Genomic DNA, 26,738 nt, shown 5'->3' with positions numbered 1-26,738 from the left:
TTTTTATTCTAAAGTTACAGCAGTTGCACTAGTGACAGTAAATCACCTTTAACACGTACCAAGGAAATCACTGCTGAGAACAACAGACACTTAAAACCACACAGACGACTCGGCCGCTTCAGATTTCTTGTGCTCCTTTGTGTGTCCTCAGTCCCTCTGTCAATGACAGTATTTATAGCGTGCTGTCACATGCTGAGGAAGCTTGGACGGTATAAAGGCACAAGAATAATTAGAAATGAAACAAAATTGAGCACCCTGGAGTAGCGACAATAAGAAAACCAGAAGGCTTTTGGAAAGCAGTGCATTTATTCCCACATCTCATTCTGCAGTCTTCCGCCGATGCTATTAAAATGCCTCAGCACGAGGCAATATTTTTGCCTTATTGTGCGACAGTCTCTTTTACTGAAAAAAAGTGAGTTGCATTTGCCAAATTCCCATTTTAATTTAGGGAATTTGAAGGTATAAACAGAATACAAGATAATCACATTTTTTCCTATACATGCAAATGTACAAGGTGGTAACAGCAGCTTTTTTGACAGTCAGAACTGGGAGAATTTCGGCAAGTTTCTACTGATACTTCCACAACAGTAAGCGGCAACACATTAAACTCTCCCAGGAGAAACTCCTGCAGCATGAATCCCGGTGGAGAGCCGTGTATATTGTGTGCCAAACAGGCACTGTGTGCTGCACCGGGACGGGCAGTGAGGTGGCACAGAGATCTGCATTTCTCGTGGACAGAAAGCACTGAGCTCAGCGCGGGGCAGAGCAGAAATGCAGGCTTCTCTTCAGCCAGCTGCATGGATTACAACACAGGTTGATGGTGTGAAGAGTTTTGTAATATGGCAACTGCACGTTACAGGCACGAGCTTCTTTCAGATGTTTTTGAAAAAGTTACAAATAAAAACATTACGTTAACTCATAAACAATAAATAGTGTTTTTATTGAAAAAAAAAAAAAAAGATGCCTTTTGGGGCTTGAACAGAAAGTAAACATGTTTCAGCACAGCCAGCATCTCTCCACTCCTAAGCACAAGGTACACGTAACGTGATGCACGGACTTCCCTGCCCCATCCCCACGGCTCAGCAGCTACAGGCTTTTAGTCTCGATGCCTTTACAACCATGTATAACCGAACTCGTGGGTGATACCAGGTCACCCGACTTCTGTGCTCCTTTACAAAAAAACGCTCCCAACATTTTCTGTCTGGCGAGAATCTACAGCTTCCCTAGAGATCAATCTTGCAGATCTGCCCTGCTGGGGAAATTGCTCGTTTCCAATTTCAGTGCTGATTGCAGCGTGAGGCTCACGCTGCCTGTTTGGCTGAAGAAGGCATCGGGCTAGGCACTGCTTAATTAGGGCTGTGGGGATAACGGATTTGTAGTTCAGTGGCTTAATAAATAATAATAATATTAATAACAGCAATAACAACAACAGCCATAACAACGACAACAGCTTGGTTCGTTTTCTTCAGGAAATGCCAAGGATTTGTTTCAGTCTGTGGTCAGGACAGCCCGATGGCTGGGGTGCTCCTGGGAAGAGGAAGACTCAGGGTCAAAACTCTTCTCTGCCTGGTCCTGAGCAAGGGCTTGGCTCCAGGCCTCCTGCCTCCCAAAGGGGCATCCCCAGGCTGAGAAACACTCACACGTTTGCTTCCCCCACCTCCCCTGTTGCACGTGTTTGGTGCAAAATACGAGCATATTGCTTACAGGACCCCCTGGAGATCACATTCCAGCCTCCCCCGGGAGCACCCAGCTTTGTCCCTCGCAGCCCAAGGGGACAATGTGGGCAAAGGGCTGCAGCTTCCCCCTCCCGAGGTGGTCACCCTGGTGCTGGGCACCCCGAGCAGTCCCAGCCCGCCGGGCACCCCGCTGCTCCCCCCCTGCCTGCTCTCCTCCGGGGACAGGGCAGCCACACCATGCTACATCCCAGCTGCGGCCAGGGCACAGCAAAACGCCCTGACCCCGGTGTGGGTGTCCCTACAGGCCCCCAGGGGTGGTCTCCCCAGCCCTGCTGTAGCCTGCTCCCAGCTTTCAGTCCCAGTTCGGATCCTCCTGGCTCTAGGTATAAGGAGGGGATAGCCCAAGGCACACGCTTTCTCCCTGTTGTTTGTTAATAGCCCTCCCAACCCACATCACTCCTACGTTTCCAAATTATTTTATTCGGGTCAAGCTATTCCCAGCGCTACATGTAGTTAAAGCTCACAGGAGAACGCCCTGCTGCTGCTGACCGAAGCTTCCCAGAAGTTCGGGTCTGGCTCTGCTCTCCTGCACACGACCACAGGAAAGAAGTGTTTCTCCTGAAGACACAAACCACTCGAGGTGAAGCAGGTCCAAGGCCCAGCCTGGCCACGGCATCGGGGAGAATTTCGGTTCTTCAGTTAAGAGGGTGACTGAACACCAATGTAATTAGAGTGGCACGATCTCTAGCTCTGTTGCAATCATATCGACACAGAGGAGCACACAGAACACAGTTGACAGGAGCTTTATATATTGCAGGAACACATTTACGGAGCGGACCTATAATTGGGTGGACACAGATACAGCAGCACATCACAGCGCCTCAAGCTACAGGCCACCGCCGTGTTCCTGGCACTGCCATCTAACCCGGTGGCACCGGCATCCCTCACAGCCGCAGCTCCTGGGCAGGTGCCCCGCGACGTGCCATCACCCACCTCTCTCTGTATCCACAGCAGAGGACTCGGCACCTTTAGCTGTGGTGGGTCTGAACGGGTGTATTGGAAGCAGTTCGATGCAAGCCGAAAGCATGAGCAAACTCTGACCTTTTGCTTTTTGACAATGAGGTAAAATTATCCTAAACGGTTTGGATTGATTCGTCAGCACTGATGTGGAAATGTATGCTCTGCCTCTCCCCCTGTACAGAGAACCAGCTGTCTGTCCTCAAGCAACACGTCTTGTGGGGTTTTCCAACCTGCTTTTCAGGGGCTCTGTAGCTCTTCGTTTTCTATCAAATAATCCTTCTTTATATAATTAGCACCCCTCACCAACCTCCATACTCCGAGATAGGCGTCCTTCAGCGAGCTCCTGTTCCCTTCAGGTGCACCAGCAGCTTTTCCCTGGGCCGCCGGTGCCTCGGTGGGCTCCTCAGCGCCGCCCTTCTCCTCCCCTGCGCTCTGGCTGTCCCCTCGGGCTGCCCCTTCCACTGCCGCCTCCTCGGCCCCCTTCTCCTGGGAAATGGCCTCCATGGCAAACAGCGCTTGGTCCCCATCCTGCCTCGCTCCCTCTTCGGCTCTAGCTTCCTTCTCCAGGTCCTCGTAGGTGCTCTGCCGCCTGGTCTCAACGTACTTGGCCACGCAGTAGATGACAGACCCCAGGGTGTTGACCACCACGCCGGCTATGAACAACTTGGTGGGCTCCACGTCGTTGAAGGCCACCATGCCCACCGTGATGGTTGCGATGCTCTTCACCACCCCGACGAAGCTGGTGGTCACGGCCGAGTTGATGTAAGTGCAGTGGAGGGTGGTGAAGTTCATGGCACAGCTAATCAGGACACAAGCAATGAAGATGCACACCATGGCAGGGTCCTTCCACCCGGGGAACGACCAGACGTTGATGGAGTCCATGCTGGCAAAGGAACAGATAATGAGAAAGGGGGTGGCTGAGACAGCGATGGCGTACTGGGCCGTCAGGGGTCCGTATTCACTGTCTACGCTGGTCTTCTGAATGAGCACCAGGTAGGCGGCGTGTATCAGCACGGCCAGCACGCCCGTCACGTAGCCCATGGCATCCCCGGTCAGGTCACCAGCTCCTGGCGGAGTCACAGGGAGGAAGGAGCACGGTTGTTGCACGGAGATGGAAAGAGAGCCCCGATTCGGTCGGGGAGGAAGGAGATTTAGGAAACGGGCGGCAGCACGCACTCCCTGGCTCCCGGGATTTGTCATGCAGGTCCCGGGGCTGGGCACGCTCACCTCCCGACAGATTTCCTTCTCTTTTTTGAGGGTCTCCAAAGCTCCTCAGCGTTTTCCTGACCCCCCTTCACCCAACCCAACCCAATGCAACCCAACCCAACCCAACCCAACCCAACGCAACCCAACCCAACCCAACCCGCCTCCTCCCGGGATCGGCAGCCCCGGGCGCCAGCGCGCTGGGTGCCAGCCCCCGGCCCTCGTCCCTCCGTGCTGTGCCCCCGGGGGTCCCCCAGCCTCCCCGTGGCCCCCTCCCCGCCCCGGTGCCCCCCGTGCAGCCCCGGCAGCGGCGGGCACTCACCGGCCAGCGCGGCCCCGCAGGTGGTGATGAGCACGGCCACCAGCACGCCGGGCGACGGCATGCCGTCGCGGAGCACCAGGGCGCCGGTGAGGAGGGTGACGAGGGGCAGGCAGCGCTTGAACACGACGTACATGGGCAGGCTGAGGCCGCGCAGCGACCAGAGGGTGAGCGTGGACTGCAGCGTGGCCAGGGCGGCCACGGCGGCGAAGGGGCGCGCCAGGCGGGGCCCGAAGGGGGGCAGCGCCGCCAGCCCCCGCCGCCGCAGCGCCTCCAGCCCCAGCGCCGCCGCCGCGCTGCTCAGGCACTGCAGCAGCGTCAGGAAGGCGAAGTGGTAGCGGGCCAGCAGGAACTTCAGCAGGATGTTCAGCGAGCCCGAGCACAGCCCGTGCGCCACCGCCACCGCGACGCCCCGCGCCCGGCCCCGCCACCGGCCCATCGTCGTCCCGGCACCGGGGCCCGCGGCTCTGGAGCCCCGGAGCGGCCGGGAGGGGGGCGGGCGGGGGGCGGGCGGGGGCCGGGCGCCATCCCCGGGGGCGGCCGAGAGCCCCCCGCAACGCCCCCGCCGCCGCCGTCCCCTCCCCGGCGCGCCGCCCCTGCCACCTCCCCGCCTGTCCCCTCCCTCGAGTCCCCCCCGTGTCCCCTCCCCGTGTCCCCTCCCCGTGTCCCCCCCGTGTCCCCCCGCTGCTCGCAGGGCGCTCCCGTCCCTCCTGCCGGCAGGCTGCTCAGCGCGGGGCTGGCGAAAGTGGTTGTAAAACCGGGAGAAAACGGCAAAGTTGCTGCTCAGGGCTCGGCTTTGGAAGGCGTAGCAAGGGCTGCCAGCTCGGCTGGGCTCATGGCGAATGCAGCCCAGGCACAGCAGGTGCTTGACACCGATCACAAAGCCGTACCTAGCTCATGCCCGTGAGACGGACCCAGAGACACGTCCAACAACAGCCACACTTCTCCCAAGGGGTGTCACCGGGTGTCACCAGAAGCACGGCTCGGCGTGAGGGTGAGACCCTCAGCCATGGGGGACGCGGCCGTGCCCGTGCTGGGGCTGCCCGGCTGCGCCAAGTGACCGCGCTGCTGCTGAGGAGCAGCAGAAAGACACACCGGGAACATCTGCCCGAGGCTGTGCTGGGTGTGCTGGGGGTCTTCTGTGGTGGCAGGGACCAGCCCCTGCAGCGAGAGGGGCAGCGAGCAGGACTGTCGGGCTCGGGGAGGAGCGGCGGGACCCGCCTGGCTCAGCCGCAGCCTCTCCTGTCCTCCTTCACCTCCCTCCTTCCCTGCCATTACAGAATCCGTGGCAGGATGCCCCTGCTAACTACTACCTTAAATTGGCTTTTCCCTTTTGACTTTAAGTGCTCCCTGATTATTTTCCAACGCTGGTTATTTATTTTCCTTTTTTTTTTTTTTTTCTCTCTCTCTCTGTTTCTCAGCAAGACTGTTGTATTTTCACCTTTTTTTTCTTAAATGAAAATTTTTAGTTTTCATAGTATTTGAGCGCTTCTATTTCTGTAGGTTAAAAACTCCACTGACTGAAATATTAAACACTGAAGAAAAACAAACAAAAAAACAAACACACACACACAAAAAAATGAACAAACCAAACCAAAAACACACACACACACAAAAAAAAAAAAAAAAAGAAAAAAGAAAAAAAAAAGAAAGAAAAAAGAAAAAAAAACACCACAGGGCTCTGTGTGTGTGCTTCCTTAAGAGGGGAAAGCAATACCTGAGCCCCCCAGGCTACCTCAGTGTTATCAGGGTGCCTGGCAGTGCAATCTGTGCTACCCGGGGGTAGGAATAAAGCAGGCTCCACAGCCCAGCTGAGACGTACATGCACACAGTGAAGTGTCCTGAAACATGCAGGCGTGTACGTGTTGAAGCTCTTCATTTCATTTAGACTCACTGGGGACCAGTTCTGGCTTTAAAACCCACTGAAGAACCGTGCCAACCAATTTACACTGGCCTCCATTTGGACTCATCTCAAAGCCCAAAAAGAGCACAATGTGAAGGAACACGTGGATAGCTGTGATGCTCTTTGCATGGGGGAGAAAAAAAATCTCCTTCATAACTAAATGCAGATGGAGAAAAAAAAATGTGTTTTCTGGAAATACTGCAGTAATTGGGGCTCCTACACCTCAGCATGACCTCTGGAAGAAGCACTTTTGTCCCCTCCCCATGAGAGCATCACTTGAGAGGAGAGCCTCTTACATCAATCCTCCTGTGTTGTCCACACACAGAATTCACTAACACAAGTACAAGGGGCAGCGGGGAGGGTGCTGCCGTTTGCCAAACCAACCTTTTCCGACGTGGACTCAGGCCAGGCCCAGTACAGATCTCCCACTGCCTCCCCACCTGTCCGTGCTAAGAAAAGACAGGCTTTCCTACACTTTGCTGGGAAGGAGCTGGATAAAGCAACACAGCAACATGTGCTGCTAAACCCTTGTGCCAAGCGAGTGTGACTGACACCGGAGCAAGAACAGGTCTATTCCACATGGCTGGTCCAGTCACCCGAAGTGACAAGAGGGGAAAATTCAGGCCACATCATGTGGGACAGCACTGCAGTGAAGGTACAGCCCTTACACTGGCTGTTCTTGTGTCCAGGGCAGTACGGTGTGCTCAGGTAATAAGGTGAGTCTGGGGGCTTTGCCCAGCTGGGCAGCTGAACTCCACCACAACCGCTTGATCACTTCTCCTCCTCAAAGGGAAAGGGGGAGAAAATGAAATGGAAAGGGCTCAGGGGTTGAGATGAGGACAGGGAGATCGATCGCCAATTATTGCCACAGGCAAAACAGACACGGAGTAGAGAGATTAGTAAAATTTATTGCCTATTACTAACAGGCTAGAGAAGTGAGAAACTAAAAGCAAACTAAAACACCTTGCCTCCCAACCACCCTATTCCACGTCCTCCCCCCGAGCAACGCAGGGGAACAGGCAATGGGGGCTTCGGTCAGTCCCTGACGCTTTGTCCCCACCATTCCCTCACGGTCCCTCCCTGCCCCTGCTCCCCGTGGGGTCCCTCCCATGGACGCCGTCCTTCCCGAACTGAGCCTGCGGAGGCTGCCCACAGGCAGCAGCTCTTCAAGAACAGCTCCAATGTGGGTCCGTGACATGGGGTCTGTCAGGAGCAAACTGCTCCAGCACGGGTCCCCCACGGGCGGCAGCTCCCCCCAGACCCCTGCTCCTGCGTGGGCTCCTCTCCACAGATTGCAGCTCTGGCCCGGGGCCTGCTCCTGCGGGGGCTCTCCATGGGCCGCAGCCTCCTCCAGGCCACATCCACCTGCTCCACCGGGGACTCCTCCACCCACGGGGGGGCTGCAGCGTGGAGATCTGCTCCATGTGGAACCCATGGGCTGCAGGGGGACAGCCTGCTCCACCAGGGGCCTCTCCACAGGCTGCAGGGGAACTGCTGCTGCCTGCCTGGAGCACCTCCTGCCCTCCTGCTGCACCGACCTGGGGGGCTGCAGGGCTGCTTCGCACTCCTCACCCTCCCAGCTGCTGTCCCCAGAAGTTTTTTGTGTTTGTTTTCTTTCCTTTCTTAAATCTGCTCTCACAGAGGCACAAACAACATGGCTTATTGGCTCAGCTCTGGCTAGTGGCAGGTCCCTTTTAAAGGCCATCTGAAACTGGCCCTTATCTGACATGGGGCAGCAGCTGGATTTTTCTCACAGAGGCCACCCCTGCAGCCCCCTGCTACCAAAACCTTGCCATACAAACCCGATACAGTGCCTCCATTACAAAATTCTCACCTAGCAATGGGGTATGGATCATAGTAATAAATAACTCTGTGGTTCCTTACAGTAGAGATGATTTTGATGCCTTAACTCAAATCCTTTGATGCAATTTATCCTCAGCCCTGTGTTTCACCTAGCTACACAGGTGGGAGGAAATATTTGTGTCAAACTCCTAAGAAGGGCATCATGTTTTTAAAATGGTTTCTTGGATGAAAATGGTAAAAATCTATATGGAATACATTCAATGGAGAGTTTGTGTTAATTAGGGTCCAATGCAACCATGAGGTATATAAGGGAAGTGCTGTGCAGAGCTGTAGCCACTCGCTATCATATGACCCAGTGCCCATTTAAACCTGAGCATTGCTACTGAAAGGGCTACTACGCCTATGCCTATGCAAGCAACATTTGAGGCCAGCACTGTACTTGATCGAAGACATCACTTTGTGACTGGAAAGTAGTCTGCATAGGCAGACAGTGAGAATTGTTTAAAATAACTTTCTTTTATCAGAATGCAGGCCTGATGAGACATACAGGTAGGCAAAGTTGTATAATGTTTTGTCTCTAAAAACAGGAAAAATGCAGCTGTCACCCAGTACTCACAGAAGATAAAGCACAATTATGATACTTGTTACCTGTAAGATACTCTCAGTACCTTTCACTGAGTTTACTTTTTTGCTCAACATTTCTTAACTGGGGAAGCAAATACAAGAGTTTAGCCAAAGATACTGTGTGCACTTCATTTAATAGCATTGCAGAACAACAAATCCATTCCTTTAAAACATAATTAATCACCGTCTTTCTTGAACCAAAGAGAAACATAGGCACTCCCATAAAACAAAATTTTCCACAAGAGCAAGTTTAAAAGCAGAACACATTACATCTTCAGGACTGCTGTAGTTAAAGGCTTGCTTCAATATATGAAAAAAGATTAGAAGCTAGTTCTGTGGTCATAAAAAAAAAAAAAAAAGTGTATTTTAAAAACAATTATAGCAACATTCCCTGAGAATTAAGAATCGGCAACAACTATTGCCTGATTTTTATTTTTTCCTGTTACAGTGCAAAAACGTGACAGCACGTTCTCCCCATTCAAAGATCAAGCAGGAAGATTAAAGGCCACAGTTTATATTTACTATGTGCACCTTCGAGACGCACTCATTTTTAAAGAGAGAGAAACCTCAGCAACCTTCAGCGCAGAAGCTAACCTGGACAGGGGGGAAGAGAAGGCAGTTAAGAAAAGGAGCAGCAGTTAATCCATGTGCTGAGTGTGCATGTTCAGAACGGGCACTGTTTCTTTCTCTGTGCTAGCTTTCCAAAATCTGCCCTTCCAACCGGTGCACAATGGCAGTGTTCTGGAAACATCCACCACCACCCCCAGAAACATGCGTATAGAATACATACCCACCACCAAAACACACCACTCACTCAAGTAACTTGCAGTTACTTCTGCAAGTCTAAGGAGAAAAGGGAGATAGAGCAGAAGACTGGAGTAACTGTTAAGGTTGAAATAATCAATTTTAATGTTTAGAATTAGATTTTATGGCCCATGGTATTGCTGAAAGCTCTGTGCAGCATGGCTGTATGATTGCATCATTCCTCAGCATAAAGAATTAAAACTGCAATAAACATTTGGAATTTGGTGCAGCACACTCCCACAAAAGAGAAAATCCACTTGTGTTTTTCAATCAGCTAGAGAGGATGGCATTCCAGGGTCAGTTTGCACTGATCCAGAAAAACTTAAGAACCTATCATGATCTAAATTCTCATCTTGTGGAAAGGGGTTTTCTTTCTGTCTCGCTCTTGCACCAAATCAATATATAAATATCTCCCTGTAGCTGCCTGCTAATTCCCAGGCTTTATCCAAGACAGCCCAGTAATTCTTTCCTCACAACTTTCTTCACAATAAGTTTTAGTTCTGCTGAATTCTTTCCTTCATTTCTTCTAAGTATCCAGCAGTATCTGCTACTATTTGATGTATGAGTGGTGCAACCCAGAAGTGTACTGCATTCATTAACAGGAGACTATAGGAACCCTTGCACCTGCAAAGAGCCTTTTGATGGTAAAGACTGATGACGTGGGGTAGCAGCAGAAATGAGACAGCTTTAAGAATGTTATTAAAAAAAAAGGAATCAAAACAAAAGAAAACAAAAAAAAGGGCTAACATGAAACTAAGAGAGAAGCTGAAGATCTATAACTGATAAGTGCAGGAGTATCACAGGGGGATCCTTAAGAGGCTGAAAAAGTATTTAAAGGAGAGTGGAAAACAAAAGAAATGAATGCCTCTGCTTGTTGCCAAAAAAATCTAATGAAAATACCAACCTGTGGGCTAAGGGATTAAAGTGGGCAAAGAAACTACTCAACATAGGTGTAATATGTTGGGTGTATTCTTGCAAGTCTGGTAATTGCTCAGCCACATTGGATCTGCTATGCTTATGCCAAGAAGTTAATCCGCATGCGTGTCGGCTCAACTAGTCCAGACATTGGCTTTCACTTTGGCCAGCCAGTGGTAGGTCCAGAAACACTAAATATATGGCCACATTCCTCTTCCATCTCTTGAAAAATCTCTTTAAGTGAAAGTAAAAGATAAGTCTATTAAAAGAGATGGCTGTCTTATCTCTAAATCTTGAGAATTGTGATCCAATTAGTATTGTTTATATTTCATGTGTTTCCTAAGCGTTTTCTCTAGATTATTGTTCTGCATGACTTCATTAGCCATTTTACTCAAGGAGATCCATGGGAAAAACGTATGAAAATAATCTCTGCCATCTCTGTGAAGCGGCAATCAGAAAGGTCAAAGGAATCAGATGGCTATCAACTATGACATTTACTGTCTATCAAGAGTATTCATCATGCTGCACAAGAAAATAATGCAATGTGAGGCAAAGCAAAATGTATCAGTATAAATGCATCCCAGTGATACAAGCCTCAGGTTGACATTACAGTACTCCACAGTGAAAAAAAAAAAACTTTCTTTTTTTCTACAGTGACAATCTGTAAAAACGCACTGTCAGTTATTTTTTTTCTTTATAAGGATGAAGAAGATTTTGGTTTCTGCTCTCATCTGCAAGAATGATCACAAAATTGTGTCAGTGGTTCTTCTCTGAAGACACCAGCTCATATCTGCTACTGTCCTCTTCAGCCACTCAGTAGCTGCTGAATGTTTTGCTGGCCCAAGCGCTAACCTATTCAGTAGAGCAAGTCCACATGCTCAACTGCACAACCCTTTCAGTACAAACAAGATTTTTGCTTAAAAAGAGACACGAAGATTAGTGACACAGCTGACAGTTTAGCACAAGTCTGGTTGTGGATGACGACAGAAGGGTTCCTATCATGTCAGATCTTCATTTTCTCTCTAGACAGGACCTGTCAGGCACGATGGAGTGTAGATCTTGACAAGCTCATCCCAAGCACAGTCCACCACCTACAAAGTAAACAGAATCTGGTTAGTGTCATTTTGACAAAAAACAGAAGGAACTTCGAATAAATTAATGCGCACTGTTGGGTTAATGTTGGTTGGTACTCTAATTTACAATGCTTCAAAATTAGATAGTAAGGCAGCTGTTTTTTTTTTTTCTCTTTTTAAAAACAACAAACAAGCTTTGTCCTACCTTCACTAAAGGAAAGTAAAAATTTACAATTTCCTATTTTGCAAACTCCACATGACGAAAGCAGAAAACCTTAGAGTTTCGAGTGATTGTTTCACATAGGCCAATGCAGAAACTAACAGCATGGGATGAAAGGAGGATAAATAAATTTCCAGACCGTGTGACGTTTCTTCTCTTCATAGGGTCTCAGGACTCTTGTACTATGATGTCTCAACACTTCATGATCAAATGTTACCATTTTTCTCATACTTGCAGGTAGGGAAAATCATTATAGACATTTTCCTAATGGAGAGCTGAGGACTGAGAATGCTCTATGTGACCCTGCTTGAGCAGGGAGGTTGGACTAGATGATCTCTGGAGGTCCCTTCCAACCTCAACTATTCCGCATGATTTCTGCATGTGTGCGTGAGAAACAAAGAAGTGAACCAAAATGACCAATGGAAGTTTTTTATAAGAATTAAGACCGTTCTTCAGTCTCACAGTGATGAGCTGTGAGATCACTGTATTGTCTTTTGTTGAGAAAAGACATGCCTACCAGGAAATTATTCCAACATAACTGAAAACTTTCTGAATTGCAAGTCCCAAGATAGATTTTAAGTGCAGGCTAGAAACTAAAATCACGAACAAGGAGGTTAACCTTATTCTACAGCATTAGATTTGAATAAATAGTGAGATACCACAGAGGAGACTGTAGAATCACAGGATAACTGAGGTGGGAAGGGACCTCTGGAGATCATCTGGCCATCCTCCCTGCTCAAGCAGGGTCCTCTAGCGCACATTACTCAAGACAGTGTCCAGACAGCTTTTGAACATCCCCAGGAAAGGAAACTCCACGGCCTCTCTGGGCAACCTGTCCCAGTGCTGAGTCACCCTCACAGAAAAATAATTTTTTCCTCATGTCCAGACTGAACATTTTAATATATTTTTTTCCTTCATGTTCAGAATGCTTTAGGCTTGGTAATGACTTGATAATGCAATTAAGAGAGTAACAAAGTGAAAGGGTTAAGCACGCTGACAATTACTCAAGTAAACGTGATACAGTGTGTATTAACAGAATATTGTAGGGAACAAGAAAGAAGGCAAAGGGAAGTGAAAAAAAAGAAGAGCTAAAGAGAAAAAGTTGATGAGCCTCACAGATAGATGCCAATAAATCTGGCTTAATCCATCTTGAATTATCTTTACAGTGTATTTTCCAGTTGGGATGACAAAGGATGTAGTGTTGGATCCCCTATACAACAAGCTCCCTTTTGCTCAGACTCCAATTCCTGTTCTCTTCTAGAGCCAGAATAAACAGCTGCACACAAAAAATTTGGAAATCCAACTTCAATATTTTATTTCATATTATAATCAGCCTGTTTTGTGTTTACTATACCGCACTATTTTTTCATTTTTATTGTTTCCTTAGCTGCTTCTACTAAGTTTTTGAAGTGTTTTCTGGGTATATCTAAATGTACCAAAAATCTCTTGAAAACATGCCTGTCTATTCATACAACATAATAGAGCTTTGTGTGGTATAATGTTCTGCTGCATTGCAGTCCATCCAAATCATACAAAAAAGAAAATCCAAGTTCTCCACTGAACAAGCTACGTAAAAACTGTGTTTTATATGATTGACAGTTTCTAAATATTCCTCAGAGCTCTGGATCAATATCTGTATTTCCATAAGCAACACTTTTTGCTTTCATGCAGAAACAAGATAACATTTGGAAAAAATCCCATGGGAATTCCCACCTGTTATCAGTGTAATTAGCATCCTGAAGCAGCCTCTGAACAAATACAGTTACAGAACTGTTTAATCTAGCAACACTAAAAATAAACAGGGGATATTAAAAGGGAGTTTGAAAAGGATCACTTGCCGTAATTTGCCCAACTCATTGACTTAATGATAACACATGAAAGATGACAAGGTAAGCAGCTAACAGAAGGAAAATAAAACTACAGCAAACAGCACTGTATCAAGTTCTGCTGTGCAGCAGGAAGACCATAAAGCAAGATTAGTATTAGAAACCTTGGTGAGAATGCCGATGTAATAAGCAGCAAACAGGCATGCATGCAAACCTGTGACACTACAGAATGGAACAGCACTAGAAAATGCAATAGCATTTCCATTTCTCCTTAATACTTCTCCAAAATACAGCCACGTCTGTAAGAGAAGGGGGACAACTGAGAGGTGTCATTGTGGTAGCCAGCATTAATTTATGGACAGCTGCTACATGCCCCTTTGCAGTACTTCGTAAATTATCACTGCCACAAATACAAATGACTAAAATAAACCATGGGATAAAGAGAAGTAATGTTTATGCAGCTACTGCATCAGGTTACCAAATGCCTTCTTTCATTTTGCCTTTTTTTTTTTTTTTTTCTTATGATGACCTATTTTATACAATGGTCTTATAACCATTGTATGCCTTTCCTAAGAAGAGGGAAACGTAAGATATTGAATAAGCACTAGAAGTATTTAGCAATGTCAGTTCTCGTGTGATATGCGATTTGGTTATTTAACTAAGTGCTATTTCATTTAAATATTAAAAAAGCAGCAGTAATTCCAGCTGAGAGGAGGGCTGATCCCGCACAACAGAGTAAATAAATATGCAGTAAAAAAATGCAACTTCCTAGAGTCTACATTTTGATTAATGAGAAGATGTTACTAATAGGTGGAAAAATGCTCCTCTGGTAAGATGAAGGAGAAAAGAAAATTCAAAAATCAATTCAAACGTTGTCTTCATATCCAATAAAGTCCTCACCACTAGGAATGTGAAGGTGTGGAGGTTCACCTTTCTGTGTTCATGACTTCAATGTCTTGGAAAGAAATTTTACTCACAAATTGAAACAAATCTCACTGATTTCAATATTTAGAGAGTCCATGATTTACTATTTTTTTTTTAATTGACATGCAAACAGAGTAGAAGACAGTTTACTTCAGTTGCAAAGAACTGCATAATTATAATCCTTATACGATTTAATACCTTGGACACCCGTATGTCACGCAATTTTCATTATAATATAAATCGTTCTTGTAACGATAGAATAAAATTCTACTATAGCAACTTTTAACTATCTGAAATTGCAGAGGAAAGGAGAATAACTAAAGCTGAATTGTAAAACAAGAATATTTCACCTGACAGTGACTGTTCAGTTACATCAAGAAATAACGCAAATTTAAATCACATTCTAAAACAGGTAATTTTTCTGCTGGTTATGAACTGTTACTAAAGCTATATGGGACAAAAGCACTTTGCCAAAATGTCTCTAACCTTATTTAAGTAGCAAAGTTGCTGTACTAGCATATATGCTCGGGATAACTTATTGTTATTGCTGCAGCATAAATGTCATGCCAAGTTATCTGCCAGTAGAGTTTTTAAGCAAGTCTATTTGAAGAACAGAAATCAAAATGGGCATCACTATATTTCCCTTTAAGTAAAGCCAAAAAGCAAGCAAAGGAACAAAAAACTGCAGTCATCATAGGAAGCTGATTGCTTGATTTGAAAACCATGGATTAATTTAAATGAAACAGCTATCCTGTATTTTATTGAATTGTTTATCCTTGTCCCAGAGTATAACAATGTTTCCCACCAATTGATTTAATATTGATACCGTTCATTTATCAAAGACATTTCCATTTACTCACAAACTGATTTACTTTTCTGATAGGCCCTCTCTTTCCTATTCATCACAATCATCTTGCTTTGCAATAGACTTAGACCTTTTCCAGCACCTGAGGGCAATCCATTGAGACCAGGGCAATTATCTGGATGACATTCTGCCTCCTTAACGTTCAGAAGGAAAAAGAAGAAAAGAGAAATCTCCCAAGTTAGTAGCTTTTTTTTTTTCTTTCAATATTTGAAGGCATAATAAAACCCCAACCTCCAACCCAGAGGAAATACATTGAAAAGATCAACTAAAAACTTTGGTGAGTTCAGTAACCCCTTTATGAAGGGGGGTTAATCAGAAGAAAATGCAGCCTTCTCCATGTTAATATTTTCAGCCTTTTTAATGGGCCTATCCAGAAGCACCTTGGTGCCACTCAGCTTCCTGAGTGCTTGTAATAAATCAGAGGATAATGCACAAGTGTGTCTGATAGCAAACCATTTCTCTTTTCAGCTTTTCTTCATCCCACCCCATTTTCAAATAAAACCAATATGACTTGCCTTTTTTTTCCCCGTGAGAACAGATATCAGAAAATGTATTCAGTTCTTCTCATCCATTAATGTTGTGTTTCCCTTCCTCTTTTAGTTTCTTATCTTCTGTGACGTTTTATATGGAATCTAACAATCTATTTATATCTTTATTAATGTATTTTGAAGGGACCTGAACACCCTCTGTATGTGTGTAAGATGGAGAGATGGAGATTAGGTGGAGATAAAGAAAGCTATTAGGTTTGCTACTCATCAGATTACTTTGAGAGGCGATCATTTCTCAGATTCCACCTCCAGACCAGACCAGTTTTGGCCTTAGTTCCCATTCATACACCATATGGTAGAAAAATATAAGTACAGGGGATCTCTGTTTAAGCACCTTTTTGGGGGGGAGGTGTGAGGAGGCGATGAGGACCACTACGAACAGATGGAATAGGCAGATCTCCCCCCTCATTAAAACTGTTTGGTTAAGTGCATAATGGGACATGCATAAATTGAAATTTAGTCAATACCTATTTTTTTTACTAGAAAATCTGAACCCCTCGTGTGGCCTTTTGTTTCATCAAAAGATGCCAGGAATAAGCTGCACACGATGTCTACCTTCACAAGAATGAAGCGATAGGAGTCTGTAAATTAAAACTTTTTATTTTGAATGTGCAATGAAAGATTTCTCTAATGTGCTTCTGAAAAAAAAAAACCACACACACTGTTTTAGTTATTATTTCCAATATACGCAGAATTGAACAAACCCTGAACCGTAAGCTCTTACGAAGAAACGCTGTTCCAGATACAGGAACAAAATCCACTATGCTGACTAACAGATGAGGTTTGCAGGAGTAGAAATTGTTTTTAAGCCACTGATACACGACACACAAGCAGGAAACTGCTGCCTCATCTCTTCCCAGCACTTCATAATCAAAGCTTGAGAAGTTTTTCCTCTCAGCAGACTGCCATTGCAGCTCCTACAGAATTGCCATGCATGACAGTAACCCTTCCACACACCCTATGATGAGACGTTTGTTGATAACATATAAGAACAACCATTATTCCTAAATGGTTGGCTTTGACTGACATAGTGAAAGCTGAACAGTTAGGGAAGGACCTGCAGTAAGCACCAGCAAGAAACGTCACCTCCCTTTCTATAAAGTTTCTATAAACTCTATAAAGGTGCTCGCATCGGTTTAATGACAACATTTGCAGCTGTTTAAATCTGATCTTTCCATGCAAAAATCCACTCTGAAACTAAGTAAGGGTAGGATCTTTTTATCTCAAAGGATCACTAACTGCGTAACTTTAGTAGCATCCCCGACCATACGGAGAGATTAAAAAGAAGTACAGACGGCGATACAATCAGAGCAGCGTGACAGCCACGGCAGCTGGGTGGAAGCTATCAGCTCCTTGGCAATCAAGTGTGAAAATTAAGAGCAAATTAGCAAAACCAAGGTCTTTCCTTTTCTGTACATTTCCACAAGATGCAGCGCCACTTTTATATGGAACAGTCAACATTTCTAGGACTGCCAAGGGCACATGTCTAATGAACAGCAGAATACAGGGCAAAACAGCCCTGCTATAGACACCTCCTGCATTTCTATTTGGCTCTACTGGTTAAGCCAACTTCAGTAGCCCCTCTGCTGCCTGCTGTGTTGGCATCGCTAATTTGACACATTGCATAATCTGCACATACACAAGAGGTAGCAGAACAAACCTGTACACCAGAATTTGACCAATGATAATAAAAAAATCTCCATCAAGCTGAAAGATCTTACGACAAGATTTCAGTTACCTTCAGGGTATACAGCTCAGGTGGATACAGGTTGGCTACGACCTCTCTCCAGCTAGTGAGAAAGGACAGCTTTTTAAGTTTGAGTGACACTGATGCCATATGAAAGCTCACGATGCCAACAGCACAGCAACATTTCATGGGATCAGACTGCTGCTACAAACAAGCATTGCCCCTCAGCTCTAACGCCTCTGGCCAGGTGGAAGGGAGGAGCACAGACAGGTACAGACACAAAATGCTGGTGATACCCCATAGCTTTAGGGAGAAGAAACTGGAGATGCAGAGAAGCTGAGTCACAAAGAACAGTGTAACACAGAGTCAAGGCTATTTTCACAGGTACCGTACTGGTATTATCACCAACTCCATATTATTTGTAATTATGTACAAGATCATGCACAGGGAAAGTAAATACCAGAAGAGAAGTAAGAAATCCGACGAGTTGCAGAACACCATTCCAATATAAGCTGTGATTTGGAGTGTCTTCTCCTAGCTCTCACATCAACACTTGCATTTCAACAGCAAAATACCCTGACTGTCTTACGGACCCTTTCTGTTAATGCTTTGCACGTTTTAATATATGCTTGAAAATGTGTTAGTCCAAAATTATTATGGACATGACACAACCATTAAGGTGAAAGAAAAAAATAGTTGATTTTATTAAAAAGCAAAGCTTTCAACAAAGGCTTACTTTTATGTAGGGGCAGATACCCCAAGATAGGTATCAGAATAGTAATTAAGCACTAAGGAATTATCTGTGTCACCTAGATAATACTTACCTCCATGATTGGGTCCATTCCTCACTGGCAAATCTCTTCCCCACCCATGTTGCCTCTTCTTAGCAGGACACTGCCCAAGAACCCACCTGCCTACATGTACCTGCCTGTGGATTCTGTTCAAAGCTCCATCAGTTCCACAGGAACATCTTATAAATCCCATCTGCTATTGCAGATGCCAAACTTCTGTCTGGAAGGCACATTGGCATGAACTGTATGTGGTAAGTACCTCAGACTTACCGGCTGGTACTTCTGCATTAAGTCCAACACAGGACTTGCAAAAAAATACCTGGATGCACGAATACCCTAATGTAGACGGGTATACACGCCATCATTTTCCTTTTTCCACCACCCAAGTGCAGGTGCAGCTGTTTGCTTTGAACTCATTATCTGTCATCAATGAGCCTTGTTCCAAGGAGGCTGTTCCATGCATTGCAGTTACAAAAGGAAGAATATCCTTTCAGCGGGAACGCAGAGTTTGACAGACATAGCATACAAAAAGAAGTCATATTTAGCCAGTCAGAAACACCATCCACTGTAACAAACACCCAGGGCTCTTTCCAACAGGCTTAGAATCAAGATGTAATCACACTCTCAATATAGAAGAAGAAAAATCTTTTTGTCATCTCACTCAGATCCATGGCAAAATCCACAGCAACTTCATGGAAAGCCAAGTTGTGCTCAGAGCATGCTGTGATGTGGCAGTGCAAGGCCCTAAGGCACTACGTACGCTATGCTTCCTGCTGCCTCTGGCCCCAATTCAGCCAGAATCATAACTGTGCACTCACTTGGGATGAAGCTTTACTTCCCAGCAACTGGCCTTTATGCTACTCTCGCCCTGCCCAGCCCCAGTCACAAATACCCTGAAACTTCAGATTTGTACTCAGCCTTACAAATTCCCCTACACTGTTCACAGCACAGCCTCATGAACAGCCACTGCAGCACCCCTGAGGCAGCAGAATTCGGGGAATGAGCAATTGGGCATGAAGCTCTTCAAGCCTGTGCTGATGCCAAGAATGGCTCCCCCTGCATTAAGCTAAGTATATTGCCAAACTGACACCTTTCTCCTGTGTCTTTGTATCAAGCAGCAGAAATTTGGATGGTTTTATTTGCTTTGCCTAGCCAGAATTTCATCACAAATGAAAAAAGTGATTTTTTTCCTAAGATAAAAAAAAATAATTTCACTGTGAATTAGCAAAGAATCTAGATGTAAATAACACCTGAGGCACATTAAATACTGTATTTGCTATAGTTAACTCAGTGGCAGTAATTTCTATGTGAAAACTATACACTTATAGGTATTAAAGCAAATAATTATGTTAATTTTTAGCTTCCTTCTACCTTTCTTTTCAGAAAAAAAAAGGGTCAAACTGCATTACGACAATTCTCTGTTTACAAAACAGAAATTATTGTAGCAACAGAAGCAGAGGAGAGAATTCTACTGTAACCTGTTCACAGGCATGTGCCCTTGCCAAAATGAGTCCCACTCATTCACATTAATAGCTGAAGGTTTTTATACTTCTAAATACATTTTAAGCCTCCTACAGTACTCCTGCTATTACGACAAACCAAGACTTGGTATCACATGTGACACTAGCAATGCTTAACTTGAGTTTTCAAGTGGACAGAACAAAGCTCTGTGTCTCAGCTTGGCATCCTAGGCACCCCTCTCCATTGCCCTTCCTTCTGAAATAAAGCTACCTCATTTTCCCTGAGCTCACCATGACTTTCTGCTATCTCATTTTGCAATTCTGCCTGTTCTGCCTTCCTCTCTGCCCCAATGTGAGTAACTGCTTTATAAATAAATATAGACCTAAAGAGAGGTTTATTTAATAAGCATTCGGCCAGATTCACTTCCAAAAGCTTTCTGCGGTCCAGTGGCTCTTACTCAGGATCCGAGATGGAGTCCAGCCTCAACTGAACTGACTGTAACAGGCAAGGGAAATGTAAATTCGTCACACCTCTTACCTGACCAGAGTTGTGAAGGCTTAAATCTAGTCCACATGTAAATTCAGTATGATGCTCAACTGTTTCCAGCAAAGGGTTAGGCTTGGAAAAGTCCCAGAATCTATACAGAGAGGAAGGGAGGGGGGGAGGGAGAGAAAATCAAACAAACCACAATTAATGTAATTGAAAGGCCATTTTAAAAATATAATGCAAGATATTGACAAATCTGTTGCTGCCAGGGTATTTAAAAGAGCAAACTCATCCACTTAGGGAACATAATTAATCATATTCCTGCAAAGCCATCTGCTGATTTGCATAAATTAAATTTCACTGGGCAAAACCGTCTTTGTCTCCTGTTGCAGAAACTGAGATCAAAACTGGCACCAAAGACCAGCTTTTGGGACATTACTGAAGCAGAAGAAAATATAGGCAAAATAATATTCTTATATTTCTTGATAGCTGAAGAATTTTATCACATTTATTTATTAACATAAATTATGATCTATCGCTTTTTGTAACTGTTCAGTATGAGATGCTTATTTATGGAAAATTACATTTTCATTCATGACACTGGTCATTCCCTGTCTCCAATCTGAGACTGTGTTTCGGTAAAACAAAATACAATATTATAACTTAATAATAAATGTGTACGACAAAGATCAGTGGCATTAAACAGTTTATTCCACTAATTTTTATTTCAAAAATAAGTTTTCCTTTCCAAGCCCAGTTGATATAAATGTCTAAATGGATTTCTGAAGCATTCTACTTCTCCAGGCTATTCCCAGGGTAGATGCAATGTCATTTATAGCAAGTATAAAAGAGGTATAAAAGAAAATAGGATGACAGTGTAGGTACAACAAGAAACCTCAGTTGTAAAACGTGGATTCAGGAATAGAACTTTCAAGCAATCGTACACTTACAAGACACCATAGCCTAATGATGGCACAGAAGAAAGATTTGTTTTTCGTTTTCGGGCTGTATAGTATTGCTTTAAAAGCCCACAGACCTCAGAGCAACACATTTTTTATGGGCTAACAGCTGTAACCAAATTTCCTACAGGTTGGATTTTCTCACAGTGGTCAATGATTAGCTTTATTTCTTCTGTAACAATCACAGAGGCCTCTGCCTTACTCCTATTGGAGAAAGTGACAGTAATTAATAAGAGCAGTTGATTATCAGACCAACTACACTGAAAGCTCTGTATGTTCAAACCAATTCAGATAAAACAGCAAACACTGGAGCCAGCAGGGTCAGTTTGTTTAAAGTGTAGATGTTATTTCCTTAATAAATGAGCAGAGTGGTATCAGCACAATGGCTACGCCATAGCAACAACCCTCTTAACTTTTTCCTAGTACCTGAGATCTAAGACAAACAGCTTATTTTGCAAGAGAGATGCACAAAAAGACCATTTCAGCATTTTCATCCTCACCCATTTGCCCCTAAGAACCGAAGGAAAGCAGTCTTCTTGTCTCTAGGTAAGTGGTAGCCTTCCTTACCACAACGATCTTTACTAACTCTTTCTAAGACAGTTGCTCATAACTGGAAATTAAGATTAAAGGAGACAACTTTAGATCTATACGAACAGAAACTTAGACTATCTGACCAATTTTTAAAATAGTGAGGCAAATTGGTGTTTGCTCTATGAAGTGATGTTTGCAAAACAGCAGCAGCAGTACAGAGTTTAAGAGTACCACAACTCAGTTCAAGTTCCACAGACTGCCTGGGACCTTTGTTTTGATATAAAAATACTTACTAATGAAAGACCAAAAAAAGCACAGCCTCAGGACTGATAACCACTGATGACAAGTTAACGGTGGCACTGGTAACTCACTGCAGTACCAAGTGAAATATGCTGTCTGTAGCCCAAGTTCCAAAACTAGCATAGTGCCATTTTTTTTGCTCTGCCTACTCTTTGCTCCCTGATTGGTTCCCAGAACATGAATTTAGTAAAAGGGGATGCAAAACCCTATCTTAGAGATGTCTGTGGTCTCATCACAGCTTCTAGATATTCCCCATTTAGTATCGTAAGCCTGGAGTGGAGATCGGTTCACCATGACGCATGCATCACTCTTCATCAAGCACTTGGAAAGGCCAGATGGCTAAAAATAGGTAAGCTGGAGATGAGAAATACAAAAGGGGTTGTCACTGACATACAGATAACACCGTATGTAATGCTTCTCTGTGAGGGTGGTGAGGCCCTGGCACAGGCTGCCCAGAGAAGCTGTGGGTCCCCCATCCCTGGAGGTGTTCAAGGCCAGGCTGGATGGGGCTTTGGGCAGCCTGGTCTGGTGGGAGGTGTCCCTGCCCATGGCAGGGGGGTGGAACTGGGTGTGTTTTAAAGGTCCCTTCCAACCCAAACCATTCTGTGATTCTGTACTGTAGGCATGTATACTCTCTCAATATTTGACTTATTGTGTGCCCACAAAAAGCCAACTTTACCTTTCAAAAAGACAGGATACATTTTGTGGAGAAATGTTTAAACATATTGATACCACAAACTGAGAAATAATAGTTAGCCTCACAACCAAAAAGCAAAAAGGGGTTATTTAGAAGAAAAAGGATTCGTTTTCCATAAGAAAAAAAAAATAGATGCTGCCATAGTTAAATATTTACTACTTGCAAGTTTTAATTACAAAGATTTAACATTTATACAAAGAGACCTGTTTATTAAAAGAAATTAAAAGAGAAAATATACAAATATCCCTTTGCTGTGTTCACCAACATTGTGCTATTACTAGCACCAGAAATTTGTTTGGAGCCTTTGGTGACTAGCTCCCGTGTTCAGAATTTTCCTCATTTTAAGAGAAATTTGACCACATTAATACTTACTTCAAAAGAAAGATAGCACACTCAGGCAGGAAAATGCCAGCGAAATTATAAAATACAAGAACCTGGGCACTTGTTCATGTGTAATGATAATTATTATTATGAAATTTTAATTCTTGCCTTAATCCTAAAAGAAAGCATAAAAAAGAACATACGTTGCTTACACTGATATAGGAGTGACTGTGACTACCTCCACAGTCACAACAAAGTTAAATCATAACTGAAAAGTTACAATCAGATTTGAATTAGGTTAATTTCAGATGTAATGCTCAAAGCTAAGATTGCCACTAGCAACTTCGCTGTCAATTGGAATTTTTATAATGTTGCAGGAGCTACCATCAACTGAGACGCTGAAATTAACAGGTTCTTCTACTGCAGAGGTTTCAGTTTCATGCTTGAAAACACCATTGATAAGTATTTTGATTAGCAGCAAGACATTTCATAGTCAGGAAAAAAAAATCAGTAAGTGAGTAAAGAAAAAACATTTTTTATTTATTTTTTTTTAGTTTGAAGAAAAAAAAAGGGGGGAAAAAAAGCCAAGGACAAATAAGTAAAGAAAAAAAAGTTTTTTCGTTTGTTTTTTCTTATGAGCAGCATTATTCCAGAAGTTCTGAAGACTTCTTTGTGATCCATGTTACTGAACTTGTACACAGTGATGGGGAGGTGGGGACAGTGGTTTACCATAAAGCCTCTTTCAGAGATGATAACCAATACAGAATAACTTTCAACAAAAACTGCTTTTTTGCGTCAGAGGCAAGATTCTGTGAATATATTTCAAGATCCGGCTTGATATCAGCTTAATGAAGTTCTCCAATTTATCAGATCATCTTGTTAAATTTGAGTGAGCACTGCCTGTGCCTAATGCACTAAGATCTTTTTACACTGAAGAGTCTCCAAAAATATAAAATTACAATTCCAGTAAGAGATGACACTGAAGTTCTTTCAAACTGAATTTTGATAGAGATAAGGCTTAAGAACATGCATGCAGACCTAAATAAGTCCTGGAAATGTTCCTGCACTTTGTACATTTCCTGACATTTTAATGATTCGTTTGTGTTAAAACTGCTTTTTAATTAATCTGCATTTTTTCTGAACTCTTCCAAAGAGTAAGGAACTAGTATAGAAAAGGTTGTCTTGATTAAGGATCTACTAGACACAGGGTTAAATCCAAATCATTATACTCAAGTACAAAAAATAAAGCTCAAATCTAACACAGTTTATTTTCTTAGCCCTCAGTGTGAAGTTGGCATGTGAACTAGCTTTCAGTGGCTTGACTGCAGTGCACACAAGCAATTATTATAATTTTTAAAGGCGTGCCATTCTGTGCTGTTCTATGGCTTACTATCAGATGAGACTTAGAAAGAAAAGTCACAAGTCTTGAGTAGATTTGACAAGATACAAAATTAATACCACACACTGGAACCCCAAACCTCTTACCCATTTCTATATATAAGTATTTATATATATAAAATACAAATTATTTTTTGTTCTTACATTGAAATGTGTATAGTTGTGTGTCTATAGTCACGTCCTCATGCGTGTACGTGTATGCAGTTACATACATGTCTGCATGCAGGCACACGTGTCCGTGGGGCGTTGTGTGCATCCACTCAAACTCGGAACATTCCTAAGTGACCTCTACATCTTACCGTGAGCTACACTCTGCATTGCAAGAGACAGTAAAGGATACATGGTAGAGGTACAACATAATATTAATATATTCTTTAGAAGGGACCTTCCCAAGGTGTCATGGTGACAAGTTTCCCCTGTTATACACGATATTTTTCTTGTGCCATGTTTGTCAAAGATTTTCACCTGCCCTTCTTTGTTATTTGTTCACTCACGCCAAAACCAGGAGCTAATAGTTTTAGAAAACTGCTAAAAAAAAAAAAAAATGTATTTCACCTCTTCAGCTCTGTTCCATCTGTCCCTGGTCACAGCAAGTAATTGTTTGGACAGAAAAATAATGCCTGTAGTAAAACATGTCACTTTGTGAAAAGGTTTCCACACTCTGCGTTTTCAGACACCATGGTAGATGAGCTAGGAGCTCTCCTCTTTGCTGACTGTTTCACAAATGAAATGTCAGAGCTGAAACTGCACTGGATGTTGGTGCTAGATGAAGCATATTAGTGCCAAACCTGAAGGATATACAGTTGGTGTCAGAAATGGGAAGAGTAACGGGACACATTAAAGTCACTTAAATGCATCAGCTATTTGATTATTAATCATGCTGCTCAGACAAGGCCACTGGAAGAAACCAACCACCAGTCTTTACTCCGGACTTAGCAGCCTTTTGAGAAGTTGCACGCTGCAAAGCAGCTGGCACTGCATCAGGAGAGTAGGTTAAGTAAGACCACATAAATAAACCTCCACAGTCCACCGTGCAGTATTGTACGAGAAGTACATCTAAGAGATAAATAAAACTAGGCGCTTTACATAAGACAGAACGCTGGTACAGCAGTCCAGGAGGTTATATAGGTATGGACAACACAGCACTTACACTGTCAGCCTCCTGGCACCGACCGCACAACAGAGGATTTCACTGGCCAGGCACTACCCCTTAGTACATTAAGGAAGAGAATAACAATTAAAGTAAACTAGGAAAAGGCTCTCAGGAGCTTCGGTACGTAACAGCTCACGAGACAGCAGCGTTGCAATGGATAAAGGCTCCTCACGAAAGCAGGGCTAGGAAGGTGGCTGCATCCCACTGTAACTCTAAAATCCCCAAGAGGCTATGGCTGCGCAGCTGCACATGGCCTTCTACTTCTCCGTTTAGTTTCCCTGCTGCACACAGGTGTCAGGCTGCATTCAGAGGGAAAGCGAAAAAGCCTCTGACATTATGCTATTCCCCACACCCTTCTCTGACCCTCACACCTTCACTTCTCTTCAGGTTATGGTCGCTCTCCCCGACGTTCCTAGTTGGACGCCTTCCTCAGTAGGTTAGCAAGCCTGCTGGCAAAGATGCTCTTGCTCTACTTTAACAGATGGACCTTAGCCTGCCTTGCAGTACCCACCACACAAAGAGGGCCCTGTGGTTGTGAAAGACAAAGCCCTGTTTGTGACAGCAACCACACAGCCAAGCGTTGACTTGATGAGCAGGCCTTTTTCTACCTGGTCTTTTCTCTTTCGCTGTCAGAATCAAGAAAAACACCATCTGGGCTCCCAAAGCCACAGAGCTGCTCTCACGGTCACCACTTCCAGTAACACTAGAGCCTGTGGCCCTAGATAAGTGGGCTCTGAAGCTGGACAAACCCTTGCTGTCTCTCCACAGCCTCCTGGATCTCAACACGGGGCTGCAAAACCTTCAAAGACATCAAGCTGGGTGGCAGGTAGATGCTTCAAGAGGGAATGCAAGAGGAGGAAGTCTCCAGTACTGACACACTTCTTGCTCTTGGTGCAGACACTTGCTTCAGGCTCAGCTGACACCTGTCCAGAATGAGTTTGTTCTTGCTCATCCATTCCCAGGGCACCAAACTTGTTCTCTAGAATTGGAGAAGGGCACTGTTGTGTTGCCAGATGTCACAAGTTTCCAGCCTTCTCCATCAGGGGAACCTTTATCTTCTACTTCCTGAAGCATAGCTGCTAACTGTTCCTCCTTCCTCGCGGAGGTGAGAGCCTAAATCCCAAGGCGCTCACCATCCCCAGCCCCAGGGAGATGCACCAGGTACTCCCTGCAGACCTGGAAGGCAACAACACCCTCTCTGGTGCTATCGAGGCTGAGGACTCTGATGTGC

At 44.4% G+C, this 26,738-nt stretch overlaps 2 protein-coding genes across 2 annotated transcripts in view; both read right to left on the bottom strand.

The window, feature by feature from the left end:
- Positions 1-2,933: 2,933 nt before the first annotated feature.
- SLC35D3 (solute carrier family 35 member D3) lies at positions 2,934-4,657 on the bottom strand (the record flags this gene model as incomplete). Its single annotated transcript, XM_084285179.1, has 2 exons — positions 2,934-3,763; positions 4,222-4,657. 2 exons carry the CDS (start codon positions 4,655-4,657, stop codon positions 2,934-2,936), a joined length of 1,266 nt encoding a protein of 421 aa, XP_084141305.1.
- A 4,006-nt stretch (positions 4,658-8,663) lies between these two features.
- The window catches only part of PEX7 (peroxisomal biogenesis factor 7), a 39,426-nt gene continuing 21,351 nt past the window's right edge, over positions 8,664-26,738 (bottom strand). The window contains exons 9-10 of the mRNA XM_084283642.1: positions 20,200-20,299; positions 8,664-11,358 (exon numbers count right to left, since the gene is read on the bottom strand). Of these exons, the coding sequence (XP_084139768.1) occupies positions 11,290-11,358; positions 20,200-20,299 (169 nt within the window). The 3' untranslated portion in view covers positions 8,664-11,289. The remainder of the gene's footprint in view (positions 11,359-20,199; positions 20,300-26,738) is intronic.

Source organism: Netta rufina (genome assembly GCF_964035555.1).
Source record: "Netta rufina genome assembly, chromosome: 3".
Taxonomy (NCBI): Eukaryota; Metazoa; Chordata; class Aves; order Anseriformes; family Anatidae; genus Netta; species Netta rufina.
Note: the sequence above shows the minus strand (reverse complement) of the source record. Positions and strands in the feature narration are given on the sequence as shown.